Below are 15,129 nucleotides of genomic sequence, written 5' to 3'. Positions count from 1 at the left end.
TGCATGATATGAGTGGGGGAATCACACAGGCTCCTAAAACTGGATTCCAAAACCAATATACACAAATGTTAACAGCTTGCCACTGTTGATGACTGAAGCAGAGTATTCATCCAGTCTGTGAGAGTATCTTACATGTCAATACATGTGTACAAAAAAATTAAAAAGAAAAACGCAATGCTGTGAAACAGTAGCAACACTTCAGAGGTTTAAGAGAGCAAGAACAGAGTGTCACGCAATGCCTGCATTGAATAAGTGCTTTACTGCCGAACCTAAGCAGTTGAAGTTCTGCAAGAGCCAGAACATTAGGCTACTCAGATAAGCGTGCCATGTCAGTTAGTGCCAGGGCACGCCTTTTAGGAGATTTGTCACATTTTTATAAATATTAATCGTCGTCTACCGAGTTTTAGAAACATTGCATTCATAGACTCTCTCTTTCCTAGGAGCACTGCGCTAGGTGAACATTTACTTCCTTGCTCAAACAGTTAAAGACAAACCAGGATCGGGAGCACCGGGACACAGTGTCCTATCTGTGGCCACCTCACGATAGCTTACAGATTTACTGATTGCAGTGCATGCGTAATTCTGCAGAGGAGAATGAAGCTTGAGCCATGGCACCTACTGTATTAAATCATGAGTATAGTCAAAAGTCTGTAGAATCCTGGTAATTGGCATGTTATTGAGAAGGGGCAGGTGAACCTTGCATACTGCCCAATGTGAACTCTACAGCACAAAAGACCTAAACAGATCAGAGATAACAGAGGCTTCTTCCCCCCTGGATGCAGGTGAGTGTAAGCGAGCCTGCAGCTTCTAAAAATGAGAATGTTCATATTCATTGTCAAGACTGCATGAGGTTGTTCCCTGTGGCTATAGTCAGTGAAATGTGTGTATTTGTCTTTGGATATTAAATAAAACTGGATTCTTAGAAGCCCCCCACTTTGCTTGGATCCTTGCAGACATTATGTAGTAGGTAACTTATATTCTCAGAAACATCTGTTAAAATGTAGTACACTGGTCTCTCTAGTGAGTTCTAAAGAACTATAGCCTAATTACATCACATACTTGTGTCTGACTCTAGAGACCTCTATGAATTGTCTTAATGAACTGCAGCCAAATCACACCAAAGACATACCTCTGACTCCATAGATCACTAGTAACGATCTAAGGCAGTACAGCCTGCCACAGAAAAGAATAGTGCATGTTCCAGGGACCTCTAGTAACTCCAATCTGTCACAGAAGTGATTAGTCTCTGTTCCCCACGGATCTCTAGTAACGACCTAAGGTACTTCAGTCTGCCACAGAAGTGATTAGTGTCTGTCCCCAGGGACATCTAGTAACTATCTAAGGTACTCCAGGCTGCCACAAAAGTGATTAGTGTCTGCCCACATGGACCTCTAATAACTACCTAAGTTAGTACCGTCTGCTACAGAAGAGAGTAGCGTCTGTCCCCAAAGAGCTCTAGCAACTACCTACAGTTCTCCAGTCTGCCACAGAAGAGGTTAGTGTCTGACCCCAGGGACGTCTAGTAACTATCTAAGGTACTCCAGGCTGCCACAAAAATGATTAGTGTCTGCCCACATGGACCTCTATTAAAGACCTAAGGTACTCCAGTCTGCCACAAAAGAGATTAGCGTATGTCCCCAGGGACCTCTAATAACTACCTAAGTTAGTACCGTCTGCTACAGAAGAGAGTAGCGTCTGTCCCCAAAGAGCTCTAGCAACTACCTACAGTTCTCCAGTCTGCCACAGAAGAGATTAGTGTCTGTCCCCAGGGACCTCTAGTAACTACCTAAGGTAGGACAGTCTGCTACAGAAAAGATTAGTCTGTCCCCACTAAGCTCTAGCAGCTACCAAAGGTCCTCCAGTCTGCCACAGAAGAGATTAGTGTCTATCCGCAAGGAGATCTAGTAACGACATTAAGGTAGTGCAGTGTGCCACAGAAGACATTAGTGTCTGTCCCCATGGACCTCTAGTAACTACCTAAGGTAGTACAGTCTGCTATAGAAAACATTAGTCTTTCCACACTGAGCTCTAGCAGCTACCTAAGGTACTCCAGTCTGCCACAGAAGAGATTAGTGTCTGTCGCCAGGGACCTCTGGTAATCAACTAAAGTACTACAGACTGAACCAGAAGAGATTAGTGTCGGGCACCTGATAGCCTATGGTGCTGCAGCCTGCTAAAGCAAGCATTAGTGCCTATCTTGTGGGACCCCTAATTAAGGCCTAAGATACTGTGCCCTGAATATGTTAATTGCAGCTTTTCAAGGGCACGTGACTGTGCTCTTGGCTTTGCTAATCCTTGTTTTGTTTTGCCACCATTTCAATGTAAAAAGCTGTTGTGCAATGTGATCATAGGCCCATCTCTACCTATGTCTACATTACTTAAGTTGGCTACCAGGGGGAACTGGTGTAACAATAGCCCCTGCAGCCACCGTGGTGTGGGAACCCCCAAGCTCCAGAGGGCTCCCTCAGTGCTGTACACTGTGCACGGACAGTGGTCTCCTGGCCTGACAGCTCCTGACTGGGTAGCGGAGGGGGGTGGGGCCTCCATGTACTTTGCCGGGGAGCCCCCTCAAATTTCTTTATGCCACTGCTAGGGGGGGTCCACTGTTTTGATCTACTGGATGAACTGTTATGGCACAACCCAAATCTTAGACAGAAAATGTGATGATCACAAAATGCTAATTGGAATTTTACACCAGCAATGAACTCTTCAGCTCAATTAAAACAATAAGCTCCTTCAAGCTAGCTGTCCATGTAATCTGCGGTGAGTGTTTATTAAACAAACTGACTACTTGCATACATTACCTTGATGTGTTTTGCGAATAGTTTTAGAACTTTGGCGTCCCCCTTGAAAACGGTCAATAACCTGGAGGTGATAGAAAAACAGGCTTTTAGGTTAGTTTCCATTGATTCTTTCCATCAAAATAATGACTTCCTTAGTCTGGGGTTCATGGCATTACAGTAAGCATTCTATTGAGCTGGCAGTATGATTTCTGTGTTTTTTAAAACTATCTTTATAGCATTACAAAAAACATGAGATACACTATAACTGCACGTTCTTTAGCTATATATCATGCACTTTGCAAAAAGGTATATGTTTTTTACATTGGAATGCAAAGGCAGTGTTAAATTCTTGTTAAGCATGTTTTATCTGTGTAATTCTTTGTAATATATCTCCCTGGAATCATGTCGTCTCCTGGCAATTGGACAGCTGCTTCTAGAATCTAACATTGAGGTGGCAGAGTCAGTTGTTGTGGAGGACGGCAGAGCCAGGGTTCGTTATCTGTGAGCTTGTGACCTATAAACTTTACTTCAAGAACCACGTCTCCCATCTTAAAAGTGGCAACGAACTGGAGAAGATACACTAAGAAACAAAGGAAGCTTAAAACAAGGCAAGTGACCCCTGGTTGAGCTTACAGTACTATCCACAGCACGAAAAGCAAGGCAGTTACAGCGCGACGTAGGAAAAGTGATTGTTGAAAAATGGGCAAGTGAGACACCTTCTCAAAAAAAAAAAAAGGAAAGAAAAAAAAGAAAGGAAGTAATCTGTACCGACCTTGTTATTAACTGAAACGGCATGCGAGGAGATGTGCACGAATATGCATACAGTTTACTTAGGAGACAAGTGAATGACGGCATGGCACATGCGTACGCTAGGAAACGGACAGTGTGTCCTAGCAACAGGAGCATCGCATCTGAAGCTAAATGTGTGTACAGTATTAAGCGTACAGCAGAAATCTGATTTGCTGATGCGCACAGCAGTAAAGTTAACAAATTAGTACAACTAGAAGGTTTATTCACAGACCCTGAAGGAATTAGTGCATACAGTCATTGAAGAACACATTAAATACGCTGATGCGCACAGCTGAGTTAGGAAATTGAATATTATACATCCTATTATGGCTTCACAAATGATATCACCTCCTCCAATATTTTTAAAGGATCTTTGGAGCCATGTATGATATGGGAGGGTTGCAGGGAGGCTTTTGAAACCTATGTGGATGCTATAGGAGGTGAATCTTACGTTGAAAAAAGGAAATTTGCTATTCTCAAGCACTGGAAGGCAGGAAAGTTTTAAAAACTCTGCCAACATATAACATAAGAGAAGAAAGTGGAGATGCTCACCAAGAGGAAGAAGAAGTGTCTGAATGCGCCATAAAAGCACTAGAGGAGCACTATGGAAAAAAGCAATATTGTAGCAGAGAGACATACATTTTTTTTGTGTGCTCAAAAACAAGGAGAAAAAGTAGACCAATTTATAACCGTTTTAAGACGATTCGCCATAACTTTCAAATTCATAGATCTAAATGGCGAGATTAAAAGAGACCAATTTATAAACAGAGTAAGAGATACAAAACACAGGTGAAACTACTAAGTTTAAGAAACCCCACATTTGACAAACCATAGATGTAGCAAAACACATGGAAAATACATCTCACTATTTTAAAGAATTGAATAGCATGGATTTGGAAAATAAAGAGCGTAATATAGTAAATTGTGTGAAAATTAGCAGGAAAACTGCAAATAAACTTGAGGAAGAAAATATAAGAAAAGCAGGATTTGGAGAGGAGGTTGGAAAAAGGAAAAACAAATTAGGTGTGGCAGTAGTAAACATTTAGGAAGCAAGAAACTGTCCTGCTTTTAACAGAAAATGTTTTAAATGCGGGAAAGTAGGACATTTTGCAAGAGTATGTAGGTCATGTAAGGGAAATAGATTTGGGAAATCTGTGAATATAGTAGAAGATGGGGATGCAAAATATAAAACTAATAACATATAAATGAAGAAGATGAAATGGAAGTTCTAGTGGTTGAGGAAGAAAAGAAACTGGTGTGTACTCAATATGATAATAAGGATAATGAATACAACCCACCAGAGTGTGTTATTGAAATAAATGGGAAGCAAGTACAAGTGTGGACAGACTCCTGCTCACCTTTCACCTTGATAGACTAGCAAGTGGGGGAAACTTTAAAGAACATTACACTTACACAAACAGATGTGGAACTTATTGTGGTGGGAAACTTCCAATATTGGGTTATTTTCAAGCTGACACTAAATTTAAAAACAGGAAGGCTTGTGGAAAAAATATATGTAGTAAAACATGGGAGGTCATTACTGGGTTGGAAGGAACAACGTGCGTCAGGGATGGTGTGGAACCCCAATCTTCCCAATCAAGTATTATTGATGGAGTCAAACAATGAAAATGAATGGGTCACCAGGTTTCCTGATTTATTTAGTGGGAAATTAGGGTGTGTAAAGGGTTTGAACACCATATTGTTGTAAGAGAAAATGTCACACCAAAAGTACACAAGGCACATAGTGGAGCAGTGAAGCGGTCTGAAAACTTGGAAGGAGGTGAGACTACAACTCTCAGAAGACACTAGGCCACCTGGCTTTCGGAAATCCTATGGCAGGCGAAAATGTGGATCCTGTGCGTGTTTTTACCTGCAGTTTGCAGGGGACTGGTGCCACCAGTCCACTGGAGTCTGAGGGTGCTTCTGGATTCCACAAGGGTTTCAGCCAAGGACGAGAGTCGATCACACAGTTCCCACACACAGTTCCCACTGTTGCCTCAGGGAGAGTTTCCCTCTTTTGCCTTGGTGCAGTGGGCAGAGTCTGGTTGTCGGTGATGCAGAGTTTCTCCTTGTCCTTCTTTGAAGTTGGTCGGTCAGAACTAAGATCTGGTGTCAGGGGTGTCCTTAGATCCTCGTTTTAGGGGAGTTAGGGGTGTGGAGGTTAGTGGCCAATGGGCAGCTAGATCCTACAGCTGCTCTGCCCCTGAGATAACCGTATCCAGTAGGACAGGTCACTTTTAGCTACGCAGAACACACTATTCTGCCACTCCTAAGATGGCAGAAATCCAAATTTAGTGCACAGACCGGGCTGCTCACCCTACAGGTGTGGTCAGTCTGCTGGGGTGTGCACTCACCTACATAGCTAATTTTCTGCTTGACCACAAACAAAATGGGCCTGGGGTAAGCAGGGGGCTGTTTCCTCCACTGGGGGAGGGGACAGCACAGATGACTATCAGGGTCGTGAAGCCTTTGAAGCTCACTGCTCTGATGGCTCTATTCACTAGCCTCGCTGGGGGGCAGGAGGTGTGACCTCCTTCCTGTCTCAGACTTGGCTCTTGACCTCTGGGAGCAACCAGGCTGCCTTGCAGGAGGTCAGAAACCTGCCTTGGTGGAAGCAAGCGCGCAAAAAAGTGTGGGCGGCTCGGCCAGTGCACAAAGAAGGGTGGCAAACAAGTGGGCAACCCCAAGTGGGCCACCTGGGTGCATGCCAACCACCCCTTGAAACTTGATTCATTTTAGGGGAAAGAAAGCAAGTTGTTTGACAACAAATTTGACATAACTATGCTGTATCATATAGGATCCCTCAGGCCAGGCCTTGAAAAATCATGAAAATGTTACTAGACCTGCAGGTCGAGTAACTTGAATAATCTACTCAACTATAACTGTAATGTACTTGACCCATATTTGGTCTTAATTGTGGGACCTTATGCAAATATTTTACTTTACAGTGGCCTTCTAATTCATTCTCACATGAGTGTACCTTCAAATATGTGAGCTCAGCATTTCTCCTGTACAACAAAACTTAGTTTGATTAAAGGCACTAAACGTTTGCTCCATGTATAAAAAATCTATCCCACATATAGAGGGTACATGATCTATTACTTGCCTCTTAGTTTACTAATAGCATTCCTACCAAGGCAGAAGTGTTTCTAGGTTTATGTTTAAACATTCATATTTAATAACTATATTACTAAATCATGTAATTTAACCTGTTGGGTGCCAAGGTTGCCGTGTGCCGAGGACGAGACCAGCTCGTCCTGCACCCAGACCATGAGGGGATCCCCGCGTGTGCCTCCCAACCCCTGCCTTGGCTAGGGATGTAAGGGGAACCGCTTCCCCTTCTACCCACGACCCCCCTGCCTCTCCAGTGATGTCTGATGACAGCGCACAATTGTGCACTGATCTCATCAGAGGTTGCCCCCATCGCTCGGAAGAGAAATAAAACCATTTATCTTCCAATTTGGAGGGGCGGTTGGGGAGGCCAGCGAGAGACATGTAAGGAAAGGCTTTTCTTATCTAAAAATCTTATCCCACGGCAAGCAAGAGGGCATTTGATTATATTGAGTTTTGGTTTTACATTTGGGCCATGAGAGTTTGTCTGTCAAAATCGTCCCACTTGGAATGGTGAGAGCTGCACTTTTTGGACTTTGGAATGCTGCCATGTAGAAAAATCTACAAGATCTAGACACACCTGAAAACTAAACCTCTGGGTGAGTCCAGGGTTGTGTGCTTTATATGCACCCTGTACCATTTTCTTACCCACAATGCCCTGCAAACCTCCAACTTTGCTTGAAATCACACATTTTTCCACAAGATTCCTACCAGCCAGCATTGTTGCATCTATACCGATAAAAATTCTCCCCCACTTGTCAGCCTAAAAACATTTTTTTTTTTCCAAACTGCTCATTTGGACCCGCTTTGGTTCCCCCTCAATTTCAACATGTTTTTGGCTTTTCCCTGTCACAGGCACTTGGCCCACCTACACAAGTGAGGTAGAAAAAACTAGGCACCGGGGAATTGTTTGTTGCACCAATGTCACGCAATGGGAGTGACCCCGTAGGCAAGGGTCGGTCCCCTGGGGGGGGCAAATTAATTTTAGCCCATGGCCTATTGTTATTAGGCCGATCTGCGCCAGGGCTAGTTTTTTTTTTTTTTTCGAGATGGGTAGCAACCCATTAGGCAAGGGTCGCTCCCCTGGAGGGCAAATTGTATTTAGACCATTTCTGCCCCCCTTGGGGGCAAATCGGCTGATTTTAGGTCAATCTAGGCACCGGGGATCTTTTTTTTTGCGCCAATGTCACGCAGGGGGAGCGACCCCGTAGGCAAGGGTCGCTCCCTGGGGGGGGGAATTTATTTAAGGCCATTTCTGCCCCCCTGGGGCCGGCTGATCTAGAGGCCAAAATCCACAGGTAGGCACTTTGCAATAAACACCTCTGTTTTCCGTGAAACAATGTGATGTGTCCACGTTGTATTTTGGGCCATTTCCTTTCCTGGGCGCTAGGCCTACTCACACAAGTGAGGTACCATTTTGATCTGGAGACTTGGGGGAACGCTGGGTGGAAGGAAATTTGTGGCTCCTCTCAAATTCCAGAACTTTCTGTCACCGAAATGAGAGGAAAAAGTGTTTTTTTGGTCTAATTTTGAGGTTTGCAAAGGATTCTGGGTAACAGAACCTGGTCAGAGCCCCACAAGTCACCCCATCTTAAATTCCCATAGGTGTCTAGATTTAAAAAAGGCGCTGGTTTGCTAGGTGTCCCCAGGTGCCGGCTAACCTAGAGGCCAAAATCCACAGGTAGGCACTTTGTAAAAAACACCTGTTTTCTGTGAAAAAATGTGATGTGTCCACGTTGTGTTTTGAGCCATTTCCTTTTGTGGGCGCTAGGCCTACCCACACATGTGAGTACCATTTTTATCGGGAGACTTGGGGGAACACAGAATAGGAAAACAAGTGTTATTGCCCCTTGTCTTTCTCTACATTTTTTCCTTCCAAATGTAAGGCAGTGTGTAAAAAAGACGTCTATTTGAGAAATGCTCTGTAATTCACATGCTAGTATGGGCACCCCAGAATTCAGAGATGTGCAAATAACCACTGCTTCTCAACACCTTATCTTGTGGCCATTTTGGAAATACAAAGGTTTTCTTGATACCTATTTTTCACTTTTTATATTTCAGCAAATGAATTGCTGTATACCCGGTATAGAATAAAAACCCATTGCAAGGTGCAGCTCATTTATTGGCTCTGGGTACCTAGAGTTCTTGATGAACCTACAAGCCCTATATATCCCCGCAAACCAGAAGAGACCAGCTGACGTAACGGTATATTGCTTTCAAAAATCTGACATCGCAGGAAAAAGTTACAGAGTAAAACGTGGAGAAAAATGGCTGGTTTTTTTCACCTCAATTTCAGTATTGTTTTATTTCAGCTGTTATTTTCTGTAGGAAACACTTGTAGGATCTACACAAATGACCCCTTGCTGAATTCAGAATTGTGTCTACTTTTTATAAATGTTTAGCTTTCTGGGATCCAGCATTGGTTTCTCACCCATTTTGGTCACTAACTGGAAGTAGGCTGAAAGCACAAAAAATAGTAAAAATGGGGTATTTCCCAGTAAAATGTCAAAATTGTACTGAAAAATTGGGTTTTCCAATTCAAGTCTGCCTGTTCCTGAAAGCTGGGAAGATGGTGATCTTGCCACCGCAAACCCTTTGTTGGTGCCATTTTCAGAGAAAAAACCACGAGTGGTCTTCTGCAGCCCATTTTTCCCATTTTTTTGAAAAAAAACAAAATCTTCACTGTATTTTGGCTAATTTCTTGGTCTCCTTCAGGGGAACCCACAAAGTCTGGGTACCTCTAGAATCCCTAGGATGTTGGAAAAAAAGGACATTAATATGGCGTGGGTAGCTTATGTGAACAAAAAGATATGAGGGCCTAAGCGCGAACTGCCCCAAATAACCAAAAAAGGCTCGCCGCAGGAGGGGGAAAAGGCCTGGCAGCGAAGGGGTTATTGTCAGCATTGGTGACTTGTTGACTGACACCAGGCAACATTTGGCCTGGGGAAACCACGTCTAGCAGCCACCATAGTGACACTGGCACCTGTATCCCTCAGAGCCTCTACCTCAGTTCCATTGAACTTCGGCCACTGGCTGTACTTTTCCCTGCTTGGAGGTAAGACAGCTCAGGTCTCAATATCCACCCCATATACAGACACTAATGTTGCTTCAGTGTAACCTCTGGCCCCTTCGGACTACATTTCCATCCCCATTCCTATGGAAGCCAATCTTTGGGATGGTACACAACTGGGGAACTTTTTGGAGCATGTCGCATCTACCTTTTCATGACCTGCCTGATGACAGTCATGGCACAATCCAGAAGCCTTCTTTGGGCCCCAGATTTTACCCTGATACTTTTGGATTGTGAGCAGTCTCGAGCCCACCCTCCTGAGAAGGCTTTTGGGGCCCTTTATAGAACTTCTTGTTTTATTGTTTTCTTTGCTCACCTCTTTCCCCTGCTGAGAAGCCTGTGAACCCTTCTCATGATCCCCCCCTCCTTGGGTATTTTTAGGTACCCTGGATCTGTCCCACTTGTCAGCTATCTTTCCTAACTCTCTGGGAGAAGACAAAGCAGAATCTACTAGATGCTGACACCATTTTTCTGTGGTGCAATTAGTTAGGATGTGCTCTTTCATGTTTAAGTTGTACAGCCCATCATAAGTGTCCACATAATTCCCTTTAATCCTGCCCTCTAGTACTCTGACTGAACAGTCCACAAAGTCCACCCAGGTCTGGCTTTGACCTATCTGAGTGTCCCTACACTTCAATCTGTATTCTTCAGTGGTGACCCCAAAGCCTTCCAAACCCTGTTTATAAGACTCAGCCACTTCCTCAGGATAGGTCGGGAGTCTCTCTCTGCCCTTAACTGGGAATAACTACCAAAGTAAGGAGCCCCAGTGAAGAGATGGTACCCTCCTCATTTCTGCAAGCCCTCACAAAGAATGCAAATCATTTGTCAATGTCACCACCATCCCCTAACCTAGAGACTATCCACTTGAGGATTTTGGGGTCAAAGGATTCCTCTTTCTCCCTGTTGTTATTGTTGCGTCCACCACCTCTGAGCCTAAGGACCAACCTAGCCCTCCTTTCCTCTAAAGCTAGTCTCCCCGAGTTTGAGTTTCTTCTATGCCAGGGGGATTAAATCCAACTCGTCCTCTAGGAGTTCTATCCTCTTACCAGTGGGGGAGGGGTCTACTTTAGTAACTTTTGTCACTTCACACAGGTAAAGGGGTTCTGGGGAAGGGTTGAGAACATGGTCTTCACCTTCATGTTCCTGCACCTCTACAGGTTCACCTGTAGAAGATGCCTCATTCTCTACCTTTTCTTCTTCATAGAGCGTTCTCCAGGTCCTCCTTTTTGGCTGTAGCTCTATAGCCAATGTCTCTAGCTTTGCACAGAGCTCTCCAGTCACGGATCCTGACGACTGGCAGGATAGAGAAGTTGAGACTATTGTCAGTATCCGTTGTGCTTTTTAGCCTGAGTTGGGAGCTTATAAAAAAATTCTGAAAACATTTAAGAAACAACTCCTAGCTCAGTAGGCCTATTTAAATGTCTATGGAAATGGGGGTCTACCCAGAGACATCACAAGCCAATTTAAAATATCGAAAAAAATTATCCAAAATAATTCTTTATGCTAAAGTTAATTCAGTGGAGTTCTCATGTAAAATTCACTTATGACCAAGTGGTACTGTGAAACACAATTTCAAGGTCCCACTGCTGCCACCAATGTAGGAAAGTGGAGTATTATGTGATGTGGAGGTTAGTCCTCACATTGTAATACTCTCACAATACCCCAGATATAGTCCTTGGATTCACATTAGTAAATCCTTAGCTCAGTCCTGATAGTGAGGTAAAGAGCAGTTAGGCTTTACTAAGAGGAATGTGTGTTAAGTATTTCACAGCAAATACATGGATGATAAATAACTGACATGACTCGAAAGAAATCCAACACCAATTTATAATAATAGAGCTTATTTTTATATTAATTTAGATACCAGAATGAACAGCATTGAACAAATATAACCAGACTTATAGATTTTAGAAGCAATATTAAATCACACAGACCTGGCATTTAAACGTTGCACTGTCGACTACGGGAGAAATATCACTGGTTGCAAAAATGCACTTAGAAAGCGAATTGTGTGGAACTCTTACAGAGTTAAGGTTGTGCAGTTCCTAGGACTAGATCATGACAGGCAGTACAGTTTTTTACCTGGTCCGTGGCATTTGGGTGCAGAGTTGTCCTGGCTGTTTGTGGCGCTGAACGGGACTCATGCTGAAGTCAATAACAGGGAGCCACTGTGATAAATGACCACTCAGAGGTCGAGCTGCGGGGAGCCCTTGCAGGGTTAAGGTTGTCTCCACCTTTAAAACAATGCACCCTGCCTCCTGAATTGCAGAAGCCTACCTTAGGAGAGTGTGACATACATATAGGGCAGTTCATGAGACTGAGCCACTCATGGTGAGGGCACAGTGGAACTCACATAGTTTGCACCACTATGGCAGTCTGCAATGGCAGGCTTGTCCTCAGTAATTTGTGTGAGTCACCTAGGGTGGCACAAACTCATACTGCAGCCCTGTGGACCCCTTTACCACCTATGCCCTGGGTACCCTGGGTTCCATTTACTAGGGGCTTATAAGGGGGTAATTTCTTGCCAATCAGGGAATCACCATGTTAGCATAACAATTTAGGGAGACAGGACAGGCACTGGGGCCTGGTTAGCAGGCTTCTGGTGCAATGACAGGGTCATACACATCAGATTTGGGGACAAAAAGTGGGCGGTGACCATACATAAAGGGGCACTTCAGAGGAGATTTTAAAGGGGTCAACCTGAATAAAGTTAATGCATTCCAAGGTGGTCTGGAAAATGACAGTCGGAGACTGAACAAATCAATTAACCAGAATCTGGGAATAAATGGATGAGGAAATGGGTATTAACAGAGGAAAATAATAATACCTCAGATAAACAGAATAGGGTGGGTGAGCGAATTAAAGTATGAGGATGGGCTTATACATGATAAATAGGTGACATTGTGAGCACAGCTGAATATAGAAATGTGTGAGGATGGGTGAAGGAATGGCTAAACGGATGGACAAGAGAACGATTGTGTAAGACTGGCTAGGGTGATTTAGAAACACCTTAAATAAAAACCTATCTCTGAAGTGGGAGTACGAATTATATCCTCATGCACCTGGCCACAGTGGCTAGGCAGGCAAGAACCTCCACTGCAGCACAAATTTCGCAGTTAAGCACACTGGCCACGTTTGCCCAGTTTATACATTGATATACTATTTTGGCCAATTTCAACATAGCAATGGCAAAAACAAATGTTATGTTACACAAATGCACTAGTCTACGCACAAAGACAAATACAAGCACACCGACACACAGAGTGCAGACTGTATACCTTCACCTCTTTGCTCAGCTACACACCTTTCCCCATTGTTGGCCTGCATACGAAGTTCACTTTTCCACTCACATGTGCTGCATGGCAAAGTAATCTGCCAGGAAGGCTCAAAGTCAACATATGATGCTGGAAATGGCTAGAGTAATGTAAGGGAGTTCAAAGCCATCTCCCTCCCTTCCACCTTTCATGCCCTCCACAGCAGGGCACAGCATTTTTCGGCGATGCCATCAGCAGCTCCCTCTTTAATCTCACCCTCTACTGTTTCCTAGTCAAGGAACTACACATTTTGTTGTTGCCCATGGCCTCCTTATTCAGGGACCATGGCAATGAAGTCTCCCTTAGAGAAAATGACTGCCTGGATCTCTGAACCATCCACCAGCTCTACTTTCTGCCCTCCATTTAATCTCATTCTATGCACACACTTCCCTTCAACAATTCCCACGGCTGTCACTTATCCATAACTCAAAAAGTGACCTATCATTACTATGCTTCTTCCTGCCAACTATTTCCCAAGATTGTTGGTGTTTTGTCCCCAAGCCTGTCTCTCAGTGTTAAAGTACTTTAGCACATTACACAGCATCCTGCCACTCCAGACCATGTGTACTCACTGGGATATGTTCTGCTCCTCCACCCCTCCCGGGCCACATTTTACCTAGATATCCCTTAGATCTCTGTATTCCCCTCACGTTCAGCCCTCCACCATCTAGGAGCCATAGGTCCAAGTGGATACTCACGTCTGGTTTTTTTTGTTTTTCATTCATTGCCAGTGGTAGAGGGAATGACAGTGGTACATCTGTCAGGTAAATTGGACTAAGTGGAAAAGCAAGAGCATTCAGCTCTCACCTGACCTTTAAGCTATTTACCCCTGCTAACTGGTTGCTTGATTGCCTCTTTATAAAGTGCAAAAATAGCCATGGCATTAGCTTCAAAGTACTAACAAATATTAAAAACACACACGTCCAAAAATATACTTAATCTATAGTAAACAATAGAAAAAAGAGATAACAATACAGTATCAAGATAAAGAACTTCAGATTTTAAAAAACAAATGTTTCAAATTTTCCTCACATGCAACGGAAGATGGAGTACTTACCTCCAATAAAATTTTACAGCGCATCCCATAACTGGACCTTTTGACACACATAGTTTTACCAACAAACATATTTGGGATCTGTATTTGAATGGCGACATATGCCAGAAGCTTCGAAATTAATTCAGGAAGGTAAGGATGTGGTAGGCTTTTACAAATTTTCCACATCAGAGAGAGAACCCTGACCTGAATTCAAGAGTCAATTGGTGACCCACCTAATACTTTGGACATCAAGTGTCTAGCTACTCCTATTAGCTATATTTTGAACAGCTTGTAGTCTGTCCATACATTTCTTAGTGATCTTAAAACAGGTATGAACATTGCATTCTAAGCCTGACAATCTGATTGAGAACTTGTGTATGGTCTTTTTATAATACATGATAAACCTCCGGAAGTGAGTATTGATGGAAATGAGTCCCATTTGTTACTGCATTGAGCTGGTTTAAATTACGGTCTGCTGTCAAAGAATAGAATCATATTTCTGACAGACTGCACAGGTACTGGACGATGTAAAGGACACCCCACCAGCAATGGGAAGAGAAAGTACCTGAGCACATGCAATCCGTGAGCAACCAATGGTAAGAAAGAGTACCTGAGTGCATGCACTCCATGACCAAAACAACAACTTTGCGCCTTATGATAAAACAATTGTACATCCTTGTTCCCTTCCACAAAGTATGACCTCTGCTTCCTCCTAATTCCTGTGGTGGTGCAGCACCATCTGCATAACATAGGCATGCAGCTGCCACTTGAGACCAGAAACCAAAAACAGCAGAGACAGCAGGCATATCTACTAATGTACACTGGCATGCCTGACAGTTTGGAGAAAGTTTTGACATGAAATCTCCAAGGTGGATACAGTGATCCCTAATAGTGAGGAAAGAGGTGCACTAGTTTAAAGCCTGACCAGCAAAGTTCATCAAGTTGGCTAGGAGATCAAAAGGGCATTCATTGGCAAAAGCAGCTAACAGATCCAGCATGTAAACTAACTGAAAATCTGGTAGCAAG

General features: G+C 43.5%; 1 protein-coding gene across 2 annotated transcripts in view; it reads right to left on the bottom strand.

Moving 5' to 3' along the window:
• CMSS1 (cms1 ribosomal small subunit homolog) overlaps nucleotides 1-15,129 on the bottom strand; it is a 1,251,672-nt gene that overhangs the window by 35,998 nt on the left and 1,200,545 nt on the right. For both annotated transcript variants that reach the window (XM_069204876.1, XM_069204877.1), the window contains one exon: nucleotides 2,805-2,865. In XM_069204876.1, the coding sequence (XP_069060977.1) occupies nucleotides 2,805-2,865 (61 nt within the window). The remainder of the gene's footprint in view (nucleotides 1-2,804; nucleotides 2,866-15,129) is intronic.

This window comes from Pleurodeles waltl, chromosome 8 (genome assembly GCF_031143425.1).
Source record: "Pleurodeles waltl isolate 20211129_DDA chromosome 8, aPleWal1.hap1.20221129, whole genome shotgun sequence".
NCBI lineage: Eukaryota > Metazoa > Chordata > Amphibia > Caudata > Salamandridae > Pleurodeles > Pleurodeles waltl.
Note: the sequence above shows the minus strand (reverse complement) of the source record. Positions and strands in the feature narration are given on the sequence as shown.